Below are 24,442 nucleotides of genomic sequence, written 5' to 3'. Positions count from 1 at the left end.
GTTTTTGACAAATTTGACCGTAAATGACGGTCAGTCAAATTCAATCACCTTAGTCATTTTCAACACTAGGCCATCGACGTCCGTTCGGCACATTCGCGACACCCCTAATTCTTTCATCTCGACCACATCCCGAGAGAAAGCTCGCGTTTCGTCGGTTTATATGAAGTTACAATACTGTGTGATTTTATTACCGTGGTATTATGAATACTTTCCCTCCAGGTGGCATTTCAAAATTCCATCCTGTATAGTGACTTGTTGAGACTCACAGAATCGGCGTCTTTCATAATATTTCTTATCTGTAATGTGTACATACTCTGTATCCGTCATCGTCAACTGTCAAATTGACTTTTGTGATGGTACGACGACGACAGCTCATCGCTTTTATTTTTGATTCGATTGATGGTTTACATTAAAGTGCATTTTGATACCAATTCGCCTTAAAATCATATAAAAAGTTATAGCACAATGTGGGATCCAACTCATGTTCAAGTGACTATACAAAGGGCTCGAGGACTTCTAATAAAAGGTAAAAACGGTACCAATAACTGCTTTGTGACCATCGCCCTGGGTAAAGAAAAATTCCAAACTTCCGTCAAACACAAAGCAACTGAGAACGTCGAATGGTTGGAAGAATGTGAGCTACGCATACCTACGCAAGGAAACACTGCAGAGATTGTATTGAAAGTGTATGATGAGGATTTTGTAAAGGACCATTTACTAGGTCAAGTATCGATTCCGTTAAAAGACCTCGATGTTTACGAGCGCCCCAGAAACCGTTGGTATGTCCTGCAAGGAAAATCAGGTAAAGAAAACGACAAGAAAAGAGGAGAACTTGAAGTCAAAATCGGTTTTACAGTCAAGGAAGGCAGTCTCACTGACCTCAGTAAGAAAGATAAACATCGATCATCTTTGTCGAGTATCGCTCAAAATGTCGGTGGTAGCCTCATGAGCATTGGAAGCATTGAGAAACGTAAAGGTCTGAAAAAATTCGCCAAAAATCTTGGCTCTAAAATGAACCTTAGCAAAAAGGACAAGAAGAGTGACTCATCATCTCTCAGTGGCAGCATAGGCAATCTAAAAAGTTCAGCACTTTCCACCCCTGAACATTCCACCCCTAAGAGGCTATCTGGTGATGCAGACCCTGGAGTTATCAGTGAAGATGAAGATGAGTTTGCTTTTGATGATTTGTCCCATAAAAGTTCAGGTAGTTCCTTGAATGTAAACACTTTACCTCGTGGACATAAATACACTCCATCTCCTATGAATGCTTCTCTAGAAAACCTTGGGGGTGGTGAAATTTTGAGAAGATCCACAAGCAGCAACTTGGCTAATTTAGACAAGGCCGCTCCACATAAACCTGTGCGCCTGAGCCTCAACTTGTTCACTCCACCACAATTACCCTCTCAAGTGGTCAACAAGGATGACGAGTGGTCCCAAAAATTATACTCAAAACCAAAGTCAAACAGTCAAACAACCATTGACAGAGAAAAGTCTTCAAGCCTTGAGAGAAACAACAAACTCGACAGTCCTAGCTCATTCAAAGAAAAACCCAGCCCAAAATTTTTCAAGAAGTTTGGAAATAACAACAAACAGAAGAAACTATTAGAAGAACGCATAATTGTTGGTGAAGAAAACATTGTTGAAGAAGATTCTGTAAACCCTGCCTACAGTAACATCCCTAAAAGTGTGGTTGAACAGTTTGATGGGAAATCCAGAGAAGATCTGATTGTTATGATTTACAATTTGCAAAAAGATGCTGAATCAGAGAAAAAGAAAAACAAAGACTTGGAAAACTATTTGGATGAGTTGTTACTCAGAGTAATGGAAACTACTCCAAGAATTCTACAAAATCCTTATGTAAGAAACAACAGCATGCATATTAGAAACAAATAAAATGGTCTGGTTTTGGTACCTGACAAATTTAATCAAAAAATCCTTTTAGCATGTTTTACTTGTAAACTTGTTATCATTGTTATTTTTGTCTTGCATTATCTTATATCAAAAGTGTATGTATCTATACTTGTTCTATTTTCAATATTGTTTTCTCATTACAGTAGACCCATGGTAATCTGACAAATGCTTTGCAAGTCGGTGACGGATTGTCAAGTTTTCCGGATTATCGAGTGCTACCCCTTAAAGTCAGCAACTTATGGGAATGAAGTACCTTTTTAATCCGACAAAAATTACTAAAATGGTGAGATTGAATCATTATGTCAATACCTATTCCATCCATAGTCACCACACTGAAATGACACATCATTTATTTTAGAATCATTCTATTAACATTATGACTGGCAGTTAAGGAAACTGAATACACTAACAAAATATATTTTTACTTAGTAGCTACTAAATTTATATATGGCATGTCGGATTACAAGGGTGCCAAACTAGCCGGGGGCTGGATTACTGCGGGTCTAGTTAAGAATATTATTTAATCTTGTCACATCTGAACTTAGTGCCTTAATAATGTAGTCTGTGATAAAATTGAAGTGTATAAAAAGACAAATATGATTGATTGTAGTATCAAATACACTGAACTGTTCATCAACATTTATACAAAAAAGTCTGCCACTTATCAAAATATTTATCTATAGCATCTAAAGATTGTTGTTTCGAAATCACTAATAATATTAAGTGCCAAAGTTTTATCTTTTATCCAGTTAATGTTTTAAGCAGTTTATTATATTTGTATTAAACTTGTATGGGGTTTATTAAGATTTGTAGAGTACGTAATTTTATAATGCATATACTATAACACTGCTTTAGATAATTTTTCTTTTAATTTTAAAAGTGCTTAATTTCGGGCATTACACAAAGAACTGCATTATTAATTAGGTTAACAAAATAAAGATATTAACAGAAACTGTCAGAATTTGATCCATCCAAAATAAGAGTGAGAATGATGTTTTATAACATAAGAATCTATGCTATAAAACTATGATAAGGATTAGCTTTAGTAACTGTTTAGGTACTTACTAATCATTTCTAACTTTACGTCTTTTAAGCGCCTATTAGATAGCATGATTGATTTCAAAATTAATTTTAAATGGATCCCTAATCAATATCACTTGGAGAGTGCTTTATTTTTAATGATTACATTCTCAACATTGATATTAACATCATTATTTAAATTTTGTTATTATTAAGTTAAAAAAGCTAACTACCTACCTGATTTTAGAAATTTGTTTTACCTAACAATGCCATTGTGCAATATGATAATAGTAGATAAGTCTATTGTATTTCAATTTCCATTAAAATAATCTTAGATGATATTAGGAATATACATTATAGGAATGTTATATTGTAAGTGAATTGTGTAAGATATTTTCTTTGAATTTATTGAACAGGGAATGATCTGAATGATTGGATATTTAGTAATTTATGTGTCATATGAATGATTAACAAAAACAGTATAAATGTATGCCAAGTATTAAAGGTATTTTGTTAATTTTCATTATAGTAAAAACGTATTCTTTTACCTAGACTAAAGCAAAGCAATGTTCAAACAGTAAATAGAAGAACAAAGTAAAGTAGGTTGTATGTTTAATGTTATTTACTGATTTACAATAAGCTTAATTTAGAAGATTTCAAGTTAACAGGTACATAAGTTAATACTTGCAGTTTTAATTTAACAATTACAATATCTGCTTCCTTTTTATTATGCTGTTTTTAACCTTATCAAAAGTACCTAATGCATGCGTGTGAGCAGTAAGTCAATTGTTTAAAAATGTTTAAAACCTTATTGTTTGAATTATATTATGTATTCTGAAAACTATGTAACTACTCACAATGAATATAAACTACTTCCTCTTTGTAATTTAGTTTAAAATATTCTAAGGCATAAGAGAAAGTTAAGTTTATTTACATTTATATCATTTAATCATACTTGTGATGAATGAATAAGTAAACAAATTATAAATAAATAAACCTTATAATTTATTGTTTTAAAGTGATTGAATTTAAATAAATATATTTTTTAAACACCTTGTTTCCTAATATAAACCTGCCCAATACATATAATATGCATTATTCCACTGAAAAGTTAATCTGTTTGCCATTAATTAAAACAAAATATAAAATAAAGTATAAGAAATTTATTGTGACAATGATAATTTCATTTTATTCAGTAGGTACATGAAATTACTTGTGACGACGACTCTTGACGGGTGCTGCCGCTGGCACTGTAGTGCTGTAAGTTTTCTGTGATAACTTATTCATGTAATAAATAGTTATCAATGAAAATATCAAGCTGAAACAAAAGAAAAGTTTTTTATAGCTAATTTTAAATTAATATCAGGAGCATCTTGACTTCACATTATGAGTGACACGTGTTTTATGATTTATTTATTTATTCACTCCAATGATAGTCTCTGTGTTCATTCTGTCGCATTTTAGGAATCTGAACAAAGTTAGTGTTAATTAGTTTCGCTGCCAAGGTTTCGTGGTAGAAGTGTGCTACTGGTGTTAATGTTCACAAATAATTTGTAAAAAATGGCGCACGAGTTATTTTTGCGCAACGACGTACCCAACCAGCCGACTATACGTTTTTACAGTAGACTTAAACTAAATTGGCTCGCAAACAGCCTGAATCTGAACATTTGAATTTTAAGTAAAGACTAAATAATAATACTAAACATGCACTTGCCACCTTATTTGAACACACAAAAAATACTTTCTGGGTGGTAAAATAATTATATTTTATTATTTAAAAGGTAAAAAGTTTTTGCATAAAAGTTAAAATAATTTTCAATCAAAACACATTACAGCACTAGTGAGGTAATCAGCAAAGCACAGATGTTTAATGAGCCTCAATATAGATGTAAAAAACTATTGCTCAATAGAATTCCCACCATTATAGTGCTAATAATTATTAATTGTGTATTAGCAATTATTTTAAAAACACAATGTTAGAAAAATCTTCTACTGTTGGAAACAGTAGAAGTAGAAGTGGAACTAGCAAAAACATCAATCATATTTTTTATTCAACTGCTAAAGATTATATTTATTGCTAGTTTTTACAACCTATTATTTTAACTAATTGACATTTAAAAACCAAATAAACATACATATTTTTAATTACTTTTTTGAGTAACAAATATTTTAGTGACAGACAATGGGAATGTTAAATTACTATGTTTTCAGAACGTACCATGTTGTGAAACAAATTCTATGCACCATACCAGCTGCAACTAATGACACTCCCATGGACAGTACGATTTCTGGAAGCTTCAATTGGAAGTTTTTGCCGAATAATGTGGCTTCTAAATTACCAACGGCCTGTGACATGCTAAGGAAATTATGTGAAACACCCAATTAATTAAGTTTACATAACATAATGTTTGGTAAGATTTAATAGCATTATTACTTAAATTGTAATTGCTCAAGTGTTGTATTTTTTGTTAACTAAAAAGATTATGTAAGCATATATGAATCAAGTCTGCTATATTACTACTAGCCAAACACCCTTAAAAATACACAGAAACATATTTTACTTGGTGGTCCATTTTATCTAATTGGACTCAAACAATTCAAAAGCCAAAAATTTAAGTTTCCTTAGGGCACATCATAAGGTATAGTTACAGAAAGTTACACAGTGTAACATTCTCTTCCAAACAAGCAAACCTCTTTTTTTACAAATTGTTTTGCTACGAATACTTTGATCAATATAATCTTGGTACAGCATTTAATTCCATCTCATTACTGATTAGCTGTTAGCTGCACCATAAGAGTAGGCGCACTGTTGATTTTTAGTTGGCCGATAGTTGTGCCCGATTTTAATTTGTATAAAGAATCGGCCAAATCGAATCGGCGTAATGTGCGCACTCCCATACATGCCCATACTGATCAACTGCCCGACTAAACTATCGGCCGACGAAAAATCAACGGTGTGCGCCTACTCTTAGAACCAGGATTTCTTTTTAAAAAAGGATACAGTTACGAAAAACATAAACATCACCGATCCGAGGTAACCTCCAAATATAATCATTATTGGAGATTTTACAATCAGTGGTTTGTACATTTGCATTCCAGAGAATATCAGTAAAGCTAAAATAGACGATAATATGAAGGAAGTCGCACTATTCACCGCTGAAACAGAAAGTAAGGCTGGTTTAATAAATTATTATTTTTAATACAATGAAAGTTATCGATCAGCCAAGTCTCTTAGCCATAATATAAATAAGTTTTACCCATTTTTATGTAGTTTTAATTAAGGTTTTGTTTGTAAGATAAAGGTGTCAGAATATAGGATTAATCTTGGTTTTTGAGAACAGAAACAGTAAAACACAGTTAAACAGCAACACGTAAGCCGGCAACTGTAAATGTCAAAGTGACAATTTTGACAGTCTGACGTAGTGAATTATATCCTCTTTGGTCTAACTGACCTTTTTTTTTTAATGATGAAAGTAATTTACTGACTGCCACTATGTTAAAGTCGTGAATCGAAAATCGAATCCGTTTGCGGATCGATTTACAAAAAACGACGGTGCGTTAATTAAAGCCTTTCGACCGTCTATCGATATTACGAATAATCTGTGCAGCCCCCCTAGACAAGCGGCACATTTTGAGCGAATCGAAAATCGAATCCGTCAAAACTCCATACAAAAAAAGGCTTTTCGAACATCTTTCGACAGGTCTGCGATTTTAACTCAAGAGAACATTACTGACAATGACAATCCAACTGAATTCGAGTTTACTGAATGAAAATTTATTTATCAACAATTAAAAATTAATGTCCGCCTTCTATTTGTTCTTTGTCAAAATATCTACCGTTTCGATGCTCAACTCGAATTAATTTGAGCTAGCTAACCTTAATCTCAATACTCAATACGTTTATTTAATTTAATCTAAGGCCAGCCAATGCCAACGCAAGTTAACTCGATTAGTAAATCGAGTATAATACACTTAACATCACTAAATATGACTGACGACGTTTGACGCACGGGTTTTTGACGTTCGTTTCTTTGATTCGATGGCTGATAACTCGTCGTTATCAGTAACAATACAACTTTGAAAAACATGAAATAGTGAGATAACATCCGCGCGAATTAGACTTATTATTATCTTACCATAATTGGATGTCTCTAAGATAAAGTTACAATGAATTTCATCAGTAAGAATTCAAAATTGGCCCGGAATATTTTATTCAGCCGGAACTTGGTAAGTATATTTCAAAACTTTGTATGTTAGGTTTACGTAAACTAAATTGACTTTATTAGATTTATTCAAAAGTTAAAAACTCATTACGCAATGTTATTTAAAAGAAAGAAAGCTGACTATTATTTATTAGCTGATCAGTGCTGTTTTACACTAAAGCTATAATTATTAGTCAGTCATCGCCGAAGTCGGTGTCGAAGACTTCATCGTTAAAGTAAAATATTATTAGTATTCCACAAAGCTACCGGAGTCTTATGTGCATTTCTGAATGTCTATTGAATAGTATTTTTTTAGTGTAATTAGAATTGTAAATTTTTTAGTAGTGGCACAACAAAAAAGGCATACAAAATAAATAGTATTGTGATAAATCAAATTTATTTCCTATTTCAGAGTTCTTCTACATCTCAAATAAGAATTTATGAAGTAGGCCCAAGGGACGGCCTACAAAATGAATCTAAACTTGTGCCGACAGAAGTGAAAGTGGAATTAATTCATAAGTTGGCTGAAGCTGGCCTAAAGGATATTGAGTCTGCTAGGTGAGCCTTTTGTATGTCCTCAAGATTTGGTCAACTTTATTATTTTCCTACATCCTTTACATACTTTTTTTACAGTTTGCCTTATTTTATGTGTAACCAACACTTAAATAGAGGAATTTTAAACTGCATTGCTGGTTATAAATTGTTATAGCTAAGCATAATCTTTATTTTTCATATGATTAGGTACTTTACCAAGATCACAAGCTTAATACCTATTTCAAGCTTATGGTGCAACTTCTCAACAAAAATGTAAAGTCTGATCTGCTGTTGATTTGGTAAATAATTAATTACTGTTATGTATTTGGTTAATAATATTAATTATATTTGATAAGCAGTTTCATGACTTGCTTCATTCACTTGTATGGACAATTATACAGCCTTTCTATAGTATTCCTACTTATTTCAATTCACACATATTGTTTTTGTTTCAGTTTCGTCAGCCCAAAATGGGTTAAGCAAATGGCTGATGGAAAAGATGTTATGAACACTATCAAAAGAGTTCCTGGAGTCAATTACCCTGTTCTTGTGCCAAACCTTAAAGGCTACAGTATAGCTGTAAGTAAAAAGGAATAAAATTTTTCATAATTAAATAATGTTATGTACTTTTGTTAATAATCAGTTCATCATATCAAATACTCACTCTTTTTAACCAAGACAAGGTGAAAATGAAGTCCTATTTTGAACCCTATTCAGTGGAATTCAAATTAAGTGATGTAAATCTGTAAATATACATGTAAATAATTTGGAACTAATTTAATATAATTTTTATTTTACATTAATGCCAACTTACTCTACGTAGAATCTAAAAAACTTAGTATTGTTACCTCAATGTCCATTTTTTTTATTTCTCTATTCATTTCCCTTAGAGAGAATGCAATGTAGAAGAAGTGGCGATATTTCCAGCAGGATCTGAGGGATTTTCACATAAGAACCTGAACTGTTCTGTGGAAGAAGGTCTTAGACGATTCAAGGAAGTTGCTGTGCAGGCAGTAAAAGATAGACTGCGTGTCAGGGGATACGTTTCCTGCGTGGTCGGCTGCCCTTATGATGGTCCAGTTAGTCCTAAAGCTATTGCCAAGGTAAATCATTAAAAGATCCTGGTTGGGGTAGTAAAAATATGTAATAGTATAAATTTTCTCTTTGTTTCTTACTTAATTGAGACAGGTGAGACATTCAAAAATTACCTGTAAGAAAGCTTATTTACTACAGAGGTTTAAAAATTATTATTAATGAATATTTACAAATCATTATTATTTTAATAGACTTTTAAATACATAGTTACAATATTAATATTTATTTAATTAAGTAAAATAAGACAAATATGTATTAATTAATTTATTAACATAAGACAAGGCAAACATCACTAATGACCCTGGCCTGCATATTTGGATGTTCATTGCACATTTTAGAAAAAAAAAACATTATGCTCTAAAGCAGTGGTTCTTAACCGGTGGTCCGCGGACCACTGGTGGACCCTGGAGGCATTCCAAGTGGTCCACGAGGACATCGTAATAAACAAGTGACGTGACGTGATGAGTCGAGTCAACACAACGCATTCGGCGCACAGTGGGCGAGAAATCGACCTCCCCTTTCATAGGATTTTGAAAAAAAAAGTGGTCCCTGACAAGACAGAAATTTGGTAAAATGGTCCCTCGTGACTTAAAGGTTAAGAACCACTGCTCTAAAGAGTTCAACTCTCTTTATTCCGAGCGGGTTCGTCACCGGACTGAATATAAACCGGCTGAACACAACGCCCTTATGATATGCTGATGAGTTTTGTTTAGATAACCGAGGAGCTTTTATCCATGGGGTGCTATGAGGTGTCCCTGGGCGACACCATCGGCGTCGGCACCGCGGGCTCCGTGCGGCGGCTGCTGCGAGAGGTGCTGACGGTGGCGAAGCCCCAGCAGTTAGCTTTGCACTTCCACGACACATATGGCCAGGGCTTGTCCAATTTGCTCGCTGGATTGGAGGTAAGGACGACTTAGAAAGTTTCCACTATTCCATTTAGGGCCCTTGCCCACGGCGACTTTTGCGACAGCATCGCTGCTAACGCGCGTTAGTCGCATTTGGAACGCACTACAGAAGTGATGCCAACGCACTACTGACGCGCTAAAACAGCGCGACTGCATCGCTACAAAAAGTCGCCGTGGGCGAGAGCCCTTAATCTTAAGACGACAATAGCTCATCGTAGTAGGGGAGCCCACGATGCTGAATGGGGATTCTAGAGCGTCGTAGACACCTATGGGCTGCGAGGTATCCCCCCCTGTGTCTTTATCTGCCGCGCTTTAGTAAATCTAAAAATCACCGCTTGAGTCGGTGACTATTTTATATCGGTGTCAAAGTCAATTGTCGGGCTACCGATTGGAGGGTCGGTAGTTCAACAATTTCCGCCATCTGCTGGACTATTGTTGTGAATCGACTCCTAACACAAACATAATATCTAGAAAGAATATTATTTAACGATAATAGTACTCTTTCTAAACTCATTCAGCAAAAGATGTGCCTGTCTCATTACATGATGACACAAGTTAAATGAATTCCAAGGGTCATAAATGATACTTTCGTTTTAGTTTTGTCAATCCAATTAGTTTCCAATTATTATCTGTCTTTTTAGATTTTTAGTTCCATTTAGAGTAGGCGCACACCGTTGATTTTTAGTTGGCCGATAGTTGTGCCAGATTTCAAATTGTATGAAGAATCGGCAAAATCGAATCGGCGTAGTGTGCGCATTCCCATACATGCCCATACTGATCAACTGCCCGACTAAACTATCGGCCGACGAAAAATCAACTGTGTGCGCCTAGCCTTAGAGTCTCCGCTAAAATTCGCGCGACCGCACGGTGGGCTGATATTAGAGCTTCATAGACTTAGCGTCGCTCAAAAATCAAGTGCCGAATTTTGAAAAAATAAATATGCCAATGTGTTCCTTTACCAAAAAGGAATATTTTATGTTATGTAACGTTTCTTGATAAAGTTATTATTTAATAAGTTATTGACAATTTCCTTTTTTTTTGTATGGAGCTCAACATTTATTTTTATTTTATTCGTTATTCTTAAGCTTTCTTAAGAAATTGACTTTTGTATTATGTAATGCAACATATAAGCTATATTATCACCAAGTGTCGCATTTCGGAAATCTTCGGAACATTGTCATTTTGGACTTTAAAATAAAAAAAAATTAAAAAAATTAAATAACTGCCAAATTTTGTAAACATAACTACGCCAATGTGTTCCTTTGCCAAAAAGAAATATTTTATGTTATGTAACTTTTCTTGATAAAGTTATTATTTAATAAATTATTGACAATAATTACTTTTTTTGTATGGAGCTCAACATTTATTTTTATTTTATTCGTTATTCTTAAGCTTTCTTAAGAAATTGCTTTTTGTATTATGTAATGCATCATATAAGCTATATTATCACCAAGGGATGAATCCCGGAAACCCTCGGAACATTGTCATATTCGACTTTAAAATAAAAAAAATAAACGAAAAAAAAAATTACTGCAATGTTATGTACTTTCTTCCGTACTACCCTAACGAGGTGAAGAACTAAGCACGTTTTTTTATAGTGGTGTTTCCAGGAGGCCTAATCCACTTGTAAGATTATTAAAATATGTTTTATGGAAATTAAGCCAGTGTGAAGTTAAGTTTATTGGTTATTCAGAGTCAGTTTCTGAACCGTGAAATAGGCTAATGTCCACAAAAGTAAAGCTTTCTTTCAGTATCAGTATCAGCCTCATCATCAAATCGATCATTTATTAATTAACTTTTTGCTGCTGTTGATAAAACTTTGTGTTTTCTATGAAGTTTATATTATTAATTATCTATATCTGAGAATCAGATTTTAAAAATAAATTGTGTAAAATATCTTCATTAGTTGCTCTCCTGCAAAATTCGAGCGTGGTGTAGTACTTTCTGATTAGAAGTAAATATCTTTTCCGTGAGCAATAATTTTGTATGCTTGCAGGCATGTACGTATGTAGAGCTTCATGTACGTAGTATAGTTTGGTCTGCGAAACAAAATTTGCGAAAATGATGATTCTAGCGTTTTAGGGCAACTTGTAAGTGCCTAAATGAACGTTCGGTTTGATGTCTCCAGATAAAATGGATACGGGAAAATAAGGTTTCTAGCTCCACTTTTTACTATCGACTCATTTCTTTTTCAAATTTATGAAGGAGACCCATTTTTTTTTATTCAAAATAAGCTGCATTTAATTTATTGTCGACCTATTTTAATGTTAACAATGAAAAAAACTTAATGGACGCGGAAATTGAAAATTTAATAGATCGTAATAAAATTCTGGAAGCAAAACAATCTCGTAATAACTGATTCTCACTTGATAGATAGAAAAATAATATCGTTGATAAATGGCACAAGCAGCGATGTGATATTTGTAAAGCCATATCAACACAAATGAATAATTTAGACGTAATTGCCATCAAGAAAGGTTTTCAACACCACCAAAAAGTCCACTATAAATGATCAATTTCATGTCTAGGCTGATACTGAGAAAGAAAGCTTTACTTTTGTAGATTCAGAAAGTGGCGCTTGAGTCTAACCAATAAATTTAACTTCAAACTGGCTTAATTTCCATAAAACAAATATTATATGTATTATAGTAACCTTAGTAATCATGTGGATTAGGCCTCCTGGGAACACCACTATAAAAAACGTGCTTAGTTCTTCACCTCGTTAGAATAGTACGGAAGAAAGTACATAACATTGCAGTTTTCTTTTTATTTTTTTTTATTTTAAAGTCGAAAATGACAATGTTCCGAGGGTTTCCGGGATTCGTCCCTTGGTGATAATATAGCTTATATGATGCATTACATAATACAAAAAGCATTTTCTTAAGAAAGCTTAAGAATAACGAATAAAATAAAAATAAATGTTGAGCTCCATACAAAAAAAAAGTAATTATTGTCAATAACTTATTAAATAATAACTTTATCAAAAAAAGTTACATAACATAAAATATTTCTTTTTGGCAAAGGAACACATTGGCGTAGTTATATTTACAAAATTTGGCAGTTATTTATTTTTTTATTTTTTTTTATTTTAAAGTCCAAAATGACAATGTTCCGAAGATTTCCGAAATGCGACACTTGGTGATAACATAGCTTATATGTTGCATTACATAATACAAAAGTTAATTTCTTAAGAAAGCTTAAGAATAACGAATAAAATAAAAATAAATGTTGAGCTCCATACAAAAAAAAAGGAAATTGTCAATAACTTATTAAATAATAACTTTATCAAGAAACGTTACATAACATAAAATATTCCTTTTTGGTAAAGGAACACATTGGCATATTTATTTTTTCAAAATTCGGCACTTGATTTTTGAGCGACGCTAAGTCTATGAAGCTCTAATATCAGCCCACCGTGGACCGCACGCGCGAGTTTTTGTCAATTTGACACTATTGATCAAGAGTTCTATAGTTCCAAAATACTGGACTGTCCTGTCGATGACATTGACAGTGGGGCGCCACCGTCAATACCGGATCGCTGGTTCAGATTTTTGCCATGTTGGAAACCATATAGTTGAACGATGATAGCGCCCCCCTGTCATTGAGTTTGGCGGGACAGTTCAGCGTGGGTCATCTATAAGATACAATTTCCTTAAAAGCACTTTATGTTAGCCTTTATGTGCTGTAAAACTTGATTTTAGTAGCTTTGAAATTAATACTAAATCTATGAGAGTTTGACGTTTTAACTTACGTCAATTAACTATTGGTGTCAACAACCGTATTTCCTGGTGGTGTCAACGACCGATGCTTCCTACCACCATACCAATATAGCAATATAAAGTAAGCAAATCTTGTAGATGCGATAAATAACTATCACCGTTACCTTAAACATTATGACTACGAGAAACATCATAATCGTCACACTTATCATTTAAAACCCTACGAGATTCAAACCATAACCACGGCCATAACCGTACCCAACCGCCACTCAGCTCACATAACTTTTGTAAAACCACGAATTTAGTTTTTAATTCATTTATCTACTTACGAATGTTAAGAAAAATAAATGGTTTAAAATTATGTAATAATGGTTCGTGGGTGAACCATTATCTCATATTTTTATCAAAATAGTAGGTACCTACTGTTTGTTGACATTGCTGAAATCTCGTGTTGGTAATCCAAACATGGCTCTCAGCAAATACAGATATTACTATCGGTTGATACGGTCCCTTATCTTTCGAATAAAGTAAATTCTTCATTGTGAATATAATGAATGCCAAAAACAATCGCGCGAAAATTGCCTGCGATACGATATATCACACGCCCATGTTGTTTTCATGACGTCATCGCTTTTTTGTACAACAAAACTTATTTTTGCAGTTCGATATTACGACTGTGGACTCGTCTATCTCCGGCTTAGGAGGATGCCCGTACGCGAGGGGAGCCAGCGGCAATCTGGCTACAGAGGACTTGGTTTATTTCCTCTACGGACTGGGCGTCAACACCCACCTGGACCTAATGAAACTCGTCGAGGCGGGCCGCTACATATCCAACTTCCTAGGCAAACCCACCGAGTCCAAAGTGAACCGAGCACTCAGCGACAAGTTCAAAAACCACAAAGACGTCGCCCGGATGGCCTCCTGCGCCGTTTGAACTTTAAACGCGTAATAATGAAATATGAAACATTACCGCGATAAATACGTACCTACGCAATTTATGTAAATACATGTAAATATGAAACATCTGTTGTTGTGTCTACTTAAATAAAGTTTTATACGACGCCAATGGTCCGCTTATTTGTGTTTACGAGTCGCGGGTGTGTGCGTGGTCACAGCGTCGGCCGGCATACTGGTTTTTTATCAATTATCATGCGAGCGGGTACCGCGCCTCGGCCGGCCGCACTAGTGCTGCGGGCGCGATCCCAACAGCTCGCTTTATATTGAATTGACCTTATTTACTCAATCTGATCTTGAGCGAGGTCGATAAACCCTCGTATTGCGAGTGACAGTCCCTTTATTAAGCTCGCTCCGTGTCCACGATCAGTTTCGTTTTGTTTGTGTCTATGGAATACGTGCATCAACTGTGAAGATGGTCGAAGTTACGATTAGAGGCAACATTAAAGTTGGCGGCAACAATCCCTGTTTTATAATTGCGGAAGTTGGACAAAACCACCAAGGTGACATTGAAATCGCGAAAAAGTTGATAAAGGCAGCGAAGGTGAGCACCGACTTACAATACATTTCTTTTCTTTGTTACATAGAAACGACGTTGTAGTAGGAAGCAAAACAATGAAAGTGCATTTGCGAATTGCCTCACGACTCGATGTAATGAGAGAATTATGCACAGACTTGTAACTCATTGCATAGCGTCGTGGAACGCTTAAATAATAATACCGATACGTACTTATAAACATACCAAATCAATGTAGGTACCTACTTTAAACAAACATTGCTGATTAAAGTCTCTGTTAGTTTGGTATGTTGAAGTATTGAATGTAACACATGAATCACTTGTATCAGCGCAATAAAAGAGATTTGAAGGATAATCTTATCTTCAGAATATACTCAACGTCGTTAGTTTATACTAAACTGCATAAAGAATTTTCATTGGTATCTTTCTAAAATGTGTGTAAATGCTGGATATTGTATTTCTGGTTTCAGGATGCGGGTGCTAACTGTGTCAAATTCCAAAAGACTTGCCTCAAAGATAGATTTACGAAGAAATACTTAGAGAGACCGTATGAAAACCCGAATTCATGGGGGAAAACGTACGGGGAACATAAAGACCACTTAGAATTTAATGAAAGTCAATTTAGAGAGCTGTTGAAATATGCGAATGAGGTTGGGATTCCGCTTGCGGCCTCTGCAATGGACATGGTAAGATCAGTCACTTGTGTGATGATTATCATTATAATACTCTTCTAGATATACTTAACAAACTATAATATTATTAAAGATTATCTAACATGTAACTAAACCAGTACATAATACATTATTAAGTACTTTATTAAAAACGCGAAAGTTAGTATGGATGGATGTTTTTGTTACTTTTTATGCAAGAACTACGTAATATATTAAGAAAATACATATAAAAGTAAAATACTAAATACATCAAAATATACTCACTCCAAACCAGTCCACTCTCGCCTTCTACTTGGCGAAACTCAATGACTTTTTGGGTTAAAAATGTAATGAAGGTAGAAAATAACTAACTTTTGTAAATTTTTAAAATTCCAAGTTACATAAGCTCGAAAAAGTTATAATATCCAGCTAACCGTTAATTTGACGATATTAATTATTTTTTTCAGGTGTCATTCGATTTCCTGGTCAACAACAAAGCGCCATTCATAAAAATAAGTTCTGGGGACTCCAACAACCCTTTATTCTTGAAGTACGCAGCTTCAAAGAACGTTCCTCTCATCGTATCAACGGGGATGGTGGACAAAAAGGCCGTAAAAGCCATTTACGACATCATATCGCCTTACCACAAGCAGTTCTGTTTGCTGCACTGCATCTCAGCGTACCCTGTTCCTTACGAGGACTGCAACTTGGCGGTTTTGCAAGACTACGAGAAGACGTTTGATGTGCCCATTGGATATTCGGGTCACGAAGTCGGGACGGCAGTTGCATTGGCTGCTGTTGCTTTGGGGGCTAAGGTATGACTTATTTTACATACATAATTATTATGAGATAAGAAAATACAATAAATATGTACCCAAACGTAGGTAGGTATTTATGCGGTGCCGATAAAGACTATTTTTGATTAAGGACCACATTAAAATACATTTAAGGTTGGTAAAGTACCTCCATGTGTTGAATCCTAATTTTTATGCCACGATGCGCGTGCGCCTATAATGTTACTTTAAAGAGATCAAAGTTAAGAATGTATTATTAATATTGAAACATTTTTTTCTATCTGATCCGGTTATCTTCAGCCACTTAAGTGTTTTATGGCCTTTTGTCTTGATAATAAATTTTATATTTATCTTGGAGTGTCATGGCCGTTTACCATTGCTAACTGTCCAATCAATTTATCAGTCAATAATTTGTATTGTTATATCTTCAACTAACTGTCTCTACAGTCACATAATGGACTCAAACATCACTATCAATGAGGATAATAAATATTATTCCGAGAAACAGTAAAAGATAATAAATAATGTATTTACACACTTGACTTTGACCACTGTACCTACTGAGCGCATCGCTATGAACTGCCACGGAATTACTTTTGCTCATCGTCTTTGCATCTTTGTGTATTTCGAGACAAAATGATGCATTATGTGTTTTTATGTCCCAGGACAAGTACTATATTAATTTATCCTTATTATTTCAGGTTCTAGAGAAGCACATAACGCTAGATAGGAGCCTCAAAGGCACCGACCACGTGTGCTCACTGACCCCGTCCGAATTCCAGCAGCTAGTACGAGATGTGAGGATCATAGAGACCGCGCTAGGAACGCCCGTCAAGAAAGTCGTCACGTCAGGTTTGTAATGAACAATGAAACTTATTTTCAAAGCATGAGAATGTCAATTCGTTTGCGGAAGAACACAAATAGATTTCGAAATCCTACAGGTACGATTTGTGCAATTCGTATGCAAATTGAAATTCTAATGCTCTTTACAAAATGTCGTTTAGGCTACTTCATAAGTGTTGAAATCATGGTTATTGCAACGTACAACAATATTTCAAGTACTTTAAGACCATACATAGATGGCCACACATTCCTAGAAAAGTTCTGTAACGGTTATCTCTTCATAAATATTTTCAGAATTGAAGCCTTTTTTACAATATCGACTTTGAAAATTAACAACCATTACTTACTTCATAACTATTTCTACTCCTGTTTACAGAAATCCCTTGCATCGACAAGCTACAGAAGTCGCTAGTGATGGGCAGCACTAAAAACAAGGGTGAGATCCTCTACCCTGGAGACGTCAAAATTAAGGTGGCAGAGCCGAAAGGTCTCAACGCACTGCACTTCGAAGAAGTCATCTACAAAACCCTCATCTACGATAAGAAAGAAGATGAACCTCTTAATGAGGGCGACTTCTGCTAAAACCTCCTTTAATTTAGGTGAGGTACAGTCAATGGCGCATCAGACTAAATATGGTAGTTGCAAAATAGCTTCTATTACAACTGGATAAAAATTCATGTTTGATGCGCTATTGTCTGTACAATCAGGCAGAGTTCACACAATGTGCCATGAAGATCACAAAGACTTTTTGCTTTATGGCCATTACAATGAATTAATAAGAAGAATGTGCGAATAATTTAAAGTAAATTGGCTCCAACACAAGAAGTCGAACTAAAATGTATGTATTTTATATGTATCGTAAATGTAACAGAATATGAAATATTGTCACAAACAGCTCAGTATAATAAAATAGATTTCTGATACAAGTTTGTATGTAATGTTGAGTGCTAGCCAAAATAAACAACTGTATCAGTAACTTGTGTGAACATAAACAGATACCTAATAATGTCACTTTACAACAACATGCATTTTAAAGTAGGTACATTCCTATGTAGACACGAACACGAGCAGTTATACAGTAATATAAAGTGTGATGTAGATTTGAATACAAAAGGCAAAAGGTCGATTCTTAGTCATACTTAGTAGGTCTCAAGACTTGAGATTTGATAAACCTTAACATCGTTTCACATACTGAGCTACGCATAAATATTAGTTACCTACTACTCCTCTTGTCATATAAAAGGTATGATCTGGGCCATCATACCTACATCAGATAGTCTGCCCTTTTTAATAATTTTCATTGTAAGATTTTTACTCGTATTAATTACATAATTATTGCATAATAACATTTTGTTGAGCTCAATGACGATAGGTATTAAGAATTATTGTATAAATAAGGTATATTGTTCAAATGGTTGTTTGTAAGAAAATACTCCGTCACTTAAGATGTTTTAAAATGTACAATACACAAATGTATCAAACGTAATTGTTGTACTTATTTCAATCCCCTTCACGATCTGAATCCACTGTAAATTTTAAAATTCACAGAGCAGAACCTAAGAATGTCCAGAGATCGTCCGAGGAACGTTAAGATCGTCGCAGATATTCATATTTACAGAAGAATTTGCCACGTTACGCACTTCGACGTCAACGCCCATTCATAAAGATTGTGATGACGCGTGCCGAATTATTTGTAGAGGTATTTCTCATCCGCCGAGCGTCACAGGAGAGCTGCGCAGCGGCATATTGTCCAACGTCGGGGCGGCAGGCTGCGCGGCCGACGCCGGGCCACCCCGACGTGGTTTATTAGACTGGGTTTTATTTTTATTGTGGATCAGGATTGTGTGCGTGGTCGCGGGCGGTGGTGTAATAGAGCACTCGTGCCAGCGGGCAGTGTTGGCGGGCTGCCCGCGTCAGTCCCCGGAGCGCCGGCCCGCAGCCGCCCGCCTGCCGCCGCCCAGAGCCGCCCGCCCGCGCTCTGTCGAGTGAGGAGCACCCGTCGCCGCCTGCGCCGGTACCCGCTTTCGCCGAGAACTAGTGTTCGCGTTTACGCGGCTAGAAAGTCCGACAACACTCAGTAACTCGGTCTGAGCTTCCGATTTAGGTCGCCCGGTTCGGTGCTAGCAGCGGGATATTTTTATTGCCACCGTTGGGTGCAGACGTCCGACGCCACGGGCGCGCCGCCGGTTAAATAAATTATTATTTATAGAGTAGAATCGTAAAGCTCATTCCATAAACGTTAACATTTGTGCATTCGATCCTAGTTTTCTCGTCGGGCGGAATGCGGTGCCAAGACGCGCGTGCACGGTAGGAGCAGTAGTGAAGGCCGTGGAATGCGTTGAGTGAAGGAGTCGGAGTCGGTGGCATTTAGGTGTAATCGTTGACATTTGTGAAGTGCATTTCGTTGTGTTAGTGTGTGAGCCCGTGAAGGATGCACCACCTGTACCCGCTGGCGAAGGGCGACCCGCTGTGCCCGCTGGGCTTCCACCCGCAGGTGCGCTGGCCGACGCGCTGCAAGCGCTGCTTCCGCGACTACAAGGAGCACGGCGGCGGCCGCAAGAAGGAGGACGACTTCACCGCCTCCACGCCCAGCCTTTCTTCTTGGAACTCACCGGCGTCACGGTTAGTCACTCTGACTGACTTCCCTCTCTCTCTCACTTGACTCTAATAAGCCGTCGCGTGCAGGTTTAGGTTTTTGCGTTGCGCCTATACGAGCATATTAGCCAAAACTCATTCCAATCATTAGATTTCTGTCGCTGCATTTCCTGAGTACCTAACATTTACTAGGTTCTTACTTGCTCGTGACTATAACTTGAGTAAACAGACCTGAAATAAAATTTACAAAAAGAAAAAAGGAGTTGAAAGCTTAAGACCGACCAGGACTTAAGATTTTGGAGGACAAAACTGATGGAATAACTAAATAACACCAACCGATTACCGAAACTTTGCTAACATCAGATATTATTCATTGCCTAACGGGACACCAACGAATGGTATCCTCGATATTACTGTAAACCTGCTAAGCTCCTTTCACTTGATGCAAAACACAAAATTGTTCAAAACTGGCCTACTTCTGCATAAAATTGACACAAATAGATCAAAGGAATAGTCAGTCCTTTCTAGTTTGAAAGAAGGGAAAAGCATAATTTTATGATGATACAAATATAGCCTGATATCTAAACGTTTAACAATAAAGCAATAATAATTGAGAACCTATTTGTAAATATCAATGTATGCGTCTAGTAAGCATCAACAATAACAATCAACATCATTTGACGACATTCTTCGAAGATACCGGCAGTTTTGGCCGAGTTCCTAATCCTAAAGGATGATACGGTTTCGATTTGTTCAATTAAACTATATCGACCTTCGTTATGATAAGATGACTTTATTATTCTGGAATTAGTGAAACAATAATTGAATTTCAAAAATAAATTGAATTCCTCTGATGAACCACATTACTTTTGGCTTGATTTCCATGGATGAAGCTGGGTCTTTATTGAACCAAATAAGTTGTTAGAATATGTTAAACATGTAGAGACACATTGCATTGATAGGTCCATGGACACATTGTATATTTATTTGGTTTCCGTTTTTGTTGCTGATACATTCATTACTTATGTTTATGTAGGTTTCTATAGCATTTTTAGAAATCCTTTTATACCAAATATGTAATACGTAATATCAATTCCAGACTACGAATGTCCATAGCTCAGTAGTAAAGAGCATTCATGGCAAGCGAAAGGTCGTGGGTTCTTTTATCTAACTCAAACGACTCTGAATGAAAAGTCAAGTCCATAATATTCAATCATTTCCAAAACTCACACAAAAGTGTAAAACAGGAATCTGTAAAGAATCGTGGCACAATTCCAAAAATCCCAAGCGATTTAGCGAATTGTTTGTACTTCGTGATGCAGCACTGATGGATTGACGCAACCGCCTTCGTTACAGCGATACACGCCCGGCCATGTTGCCGGCACTGATTCACTATCGCTTCAAACAACTGGCCTGCAGAGAGATTAAGAGCGAGTCTCTGATACAGAAATACAATGGAATTTAGGAATGCGCTATGTTACAATGTCAACAAAACTCACGCAACAGATTTGCTGCTGTAAATCTTGTAGGTGAAAAAACAAACACTTAGAACGGGATGATTATTGAATTAATTAAGATGATTTGACAGTGATTGGATAACATATTGAAAAATACCTGGCTACTTCGGCATTGTAATCAGCATGTTTGGTTGCTGGCTCTTTTCAATAATTTCTACGGGTGAGCTATAATTTGGTCGGTTTTTTTGCGCTCACATTGTTTTAAAACTGGGAATGTTGGTGTCTCCTCCAGTTTCCTCCAAAATTATCAAACTTGGCCTTCACTGATTGTATTTTTATTGGCGGCCTATCAAGATATCTAGAGGCTACACAGTAGTTACAGGGGGTGGAAACTAGAGTTCCCATTCTGGTTGGTGTGTTGAAACTGAAAACAGGCACTAACCATTTGACTAACAACACACTACAACCACTCCTGGTCCCTGAGGTTCAAGTGCTTAGGTAAGTACTTTGTGTTCGATTCTATGCACTATGAAAATCCGAACATTTGATCACTTTGGATACGATGACATTCTATGATTTAATTTAATTAATAGTATCAGGCGTTACTTTGCGAAAATCCATAATTAGTTATTTCACTAAGCGGAAATTTTAAGCTAAGTAATTTTATCTTTTTAATCTAGTTCTATGATTGTTACAGAAGTCGTGATGAAGATAATGGTGCAGAAGTGGAGAAGACAGGCCGCGGTTGGGCGTCCAGCACCAACCTCAGTTCCATCGACCCTTCCAAGAAAGACGCCTTCTCCACAGGTACTGCTGCACCACATTATGAGTCCTTCATCATCATCACCATTTCAGTCACACTATCCACTTTAAACATATTAGTAGGTGTCCAAATGATTTAAAGATTATTTGGATAATAGTAGTTAGTATGCATTAAGTGCCTTCCTTTATAAGGTGTCCACCTAATAGACGGACGTCCATAAACTATTCATCATCATCATCATCAAGGGACCTCAATTAAACCTTGAACCTCTTGGCAAATCATCACGCCCTTGTGTTAAAAGGCGATCGAATGTGTTTCTTACTTGCATTTGTGGAACATGCATTTTATAAACGTGGGCGCAAACGATAGGATCAGTTGATTCCACAGGGGCACAAAAATGTAATCATTGGTGAATTCAAATGTATAAGATCGACCAAGTTCTATTTCTATAATAATGAATTTTCGTTAACTAACTTTTCACAAACCTACTCATCATGAGTGACTCATGAAAACATTGTTCATGTGAAAAAACTTTTTCCAATTTGTGATTTCTTCCGTGTTTTCTTAGTTGTAATCATGAATTAAACTGACATTAAGACTTTCCAAATGGTTATCTATCCCTGCTTTTTAATTTTCTCATATTTTTCCTTCGTAAGTAAAAAATAGGCCACGAATCGAAAGAATAGGGACAACGACACGACGGAAACATCGTCAGGTTTTTTTAGGTAGGCTACTACTCGTCTGGTAGAATGAGCCTTACATTACCCTCTGTTCCTTGCCCTTGGAGTATTGGGTATGACTATGCAATTCAAAGCATAGACGAAAAAAAGATCTGCCTGGAAGACAATTGCTTATAAAACTCCGAACTGCAGTATGCCCTCAAACCATAATCTTTCAGTAGGGTTCAGCAGAACCAGTGCCTCGTCGACGTCGACGCCGGACTGGGGGGCCAACTTAACACTGAACTACAGTATTGTGAAATACAGTATGCCCTCAAACCATAGACTTCCATTTAACACTGAACTACAGTATGCCCTCAAACCATAATCTTCCAGCAGGGTTCAGCAGAACCAGTGCCTCGTGGACGTCGACGCCGGACTTGGGGGCCAACGACGCCGACGCCACGCACGCCGTCACCGTCAGCCTCAAGCTGCCCAAGCGCAGGCTCACCGGCCCGCTGCCGACCTTGGACACGGGGCAGAAAGATACCACCACCACCACTACTACAGGTAGAAAACCTCGAACGGGTCTGATGCAGAATGCAACTTCGCAAAATGCACACTTTTCTCATACTAATATTATCAATCTTTTCAGCTTTTGTATAGAAAAGTGCGCATTTTGCGAAGTGCACATTCTCTGCATCAAAGAGCCCCTCGAACTCCCTCCTATGTTCTTCTGATTAATTTCGTTGCGGGTCCAATGACAGTTATTAACTTTCCCTCGGGACAAACTTGACCTTCACTGGTTGGGTTTTTATTGTTGGTCAAGCTGTAGATCCTCGTTCTCACTTCTGCTGCAACTCCTGCTACACAGGGGTTGGTGGGAACGGGAGGTGGAAATAGGCCCGTACTATAGGTTTGATGAGATGTTTTTCCTAGCCACATAAAATTCAGTTCAAGATCAAGCATATTTTATTTTGAGAATGGGTTATTTTATTAAAATTGATTGAAACATAGTCTGGTATCTATGTTTCATCATCATCATTCTCAGCCATAGGACGTCCACAGTCACTGCCGATCATAGGCCTCGGGGTCTCCTCCCTATCTAAGTACCATTGAATTGAGTTGCATCGTTTTGAAATACACGACCTCTGCTAAGAACAAATGAGACATTTCACTGTTTTTTCCTACGTAATAGTAACATTGAATCCCCTTATGAAGAACTAGCTGACTTATTTCACGTGAAATTTCACGTTGGGGCTTAAAATACTTTGTTCTTAAGAGTTTTCTCATTATGTTACAGTAGTCCCTTGTTCCTATCGTCAAGCGTACCTAATGGGAATGTCTACTACATTGAAAGCCCCGACATCCCATACCACCCATGTGCCAAGTCCATAAATCTTGCCTTTTCAACGAAACGGACATCTATAATGGACGTTCGTGTAATTCACAGTCGCTGTTAGGAACAGTTGATTCACTTCAGGGAGTAGTAAACTTCATAATAAACATTAATCAAGTCTATTTTTTTGATTTGTTAAAAATATGCTTATTATTTGAGCGATAAAGTTGTATTTATAATGTGCAGACACTGTGACGCTGCGGCGGCCGTCGCCTTCGCCGCCGCCGGTGTCGGCGCAGATCACCATCTCGAAGAACGACTCGCTAGCGGAGCGCGTGCGCAAGGTAAACAATCCGGGCGCACGTAAACACGCCCCATTTATTTTACGCACGGAACAGAACGGCATAACATCGATTAATTGTGTTGCGCAACACCAAAACAAATTCTGAAAGCATCTTTACTTTATAGGAACACTGACTTGTTTG

General features: G+C 36.5%; 5 protein-coding genes across 8 annotated transcripts in view; 4 read left to right on the top strand and 1 right to left on the bottom strand.

The window, feature by feature from the left end:
* The first annotated feature begins 340 nt into the window (after positions 1 to 340).
* LOC135088523 (rab11 family-interacting protein 2) lies at positions 341 to 3,981 on the top strand. Its single transcript, XM_063983362.1, has 2 exons — positions 341 to 1,857; positions 2,055 to 3,981. Exons 1-2 carry the CDS (start codon positions 466 to 468, stop codon positions 2,055 to 2,057), a joined length of 1,395 nt encoding a protein of 464 aa, XP_063839432.1. The 5' UTR covers positions 341 to 465; the 3' UTR covers positions 2,058 to 3,981.
* Positions 3,982 to 4,074: 93 nt separating this feature from the next.
* Positions 4,075 to 6,327, bottom strand: LOC135088553 (protein KRTCAP2 homolog). Its single transcript, XM_063983394.1, has 4 exons — positions 6,189 to 6,327; positions 5,933 to 6,087; positions 5,150 to 5,277; positions 4,075 to 4,249 (listed from the first exon to the last, which is right to left on the bottom strand). Exons 1-4 carry the CDS (start codon positions 6,190 to 6,192, stop codon positions 4,141 to 4,143), a joined length of 396 nt encoding a protein of 131 aa, XP_063839464.1. The 5' UTR covers positions 6,193 to 6,327; the 3' UTR covers positions 4,075 to 4,140.
* Positions 6,328 to 6,948: 621 nt separating this feature from the next.
* Positions 6,949 to 14,452, top strand: LOC135088543 (hydroxymethylglutaryl-CoA lyase, mitochondrial). The gene is made up of 6 exons (XM_063983383.1): positions 6,949 to 7,158; positions 7,546 to 7,691; positions 8,123 to 8,246; positions 8,558 to 8,770; positions 9,476 to 9,664; positions 14,048 to 14,452. The coding sequence occupies exons 1-6, from the start codon at positions 7,099 to 7,101 to the stop codon at positions 14,318 to 14,320; spliced, it is 1,005 nt and encodes a 334-aa protein (XP_063839453.1). The 5' UTR covers positions 6,949 to 7,098; the 3' UTR covers positions 14,321 to 14,452.
* A 101-nt stretch (positions 14,453 to 14,553) lies between these two features.
* Positions 14,554 to 18,630, top strand: LOC135088530 (sialic acid synthase). Its single transcript, XM_063983374.1, has 5 exons — positions 14,554 to 14,884; positions 15,328 to 15,543; positions 15,975 to 16,322; positions 17,003 to 17,153; positions 17,521 to 18,630. Exons 1-5 carry the CDS (start codon positions 14,756 to 14,758, stop codon positions 17,724 to 17,726), a joined length of 1,050 nt encoding a protein of 349 aa, XP_063839444.1. The 5' UTR covers positions 14,554 to 14,755; the 3' UTR covers positions 17,727 to 18,630.
* Positions 18,631 to 19,071: 441 nt separating this feature from the next.
* The window catches only part of LOC135088497 (uncharacterized), a 32,316-nt gene continuing 26,945 nt past the window's right edge, over positions 19,072 to 24,442 (top strand). For 2 of the 4 annotated variants that reach the window (XM_063983341.1, XM_063983325.1), the window contains exons 1-4: positions 19,072 to 19,766; positions 21,894 to 22,003; positions 23,015 to 23,188; positions 24,204 to 24,301. In XM_063983341.1, coding sequence (XP_063839411.1) covers positions 19,576 to 19,766; positions 21,894 to 22,003; positions 23,015 to 23,188; positions 24,204 to 24,301 — 573 coding nt within the window. In that variant the 5' untranslated portion in view covers positions 19,072 to 19,575. The remainder of the gene's footprint in view (positions 19,767 to 21,893; positions 22,004 to 23,014; positions 23,189 to 24,203; positions 24,302 to 24,442) is intronic. The other 2 variants (XM_063983334.1, XM_063983350.1) reach the window with 2 other exon arrangements.

The sequence above is a fragment of the Ostrinia nubilalis genome, chromosome 1 (genome assembly GCF_963855985.1).
Source record: "Ostrinia nubilalis chromosome 1, ilOstNubi1.1, whole genome shotgun sequence".
In the NCBI taxonomy this organism is placed as follows: domain Eukaryota; kingdom Metazoa; phylum Arthropoda; class Insecta; order Lepidoptera; family Crambidae; genus Ostrinia; species Ostrinia nubilalis.
Note: the sequence above shows the minus strand (reverse complement) of the source record. Positions and strands in the feature narration are given on the sequence as shown.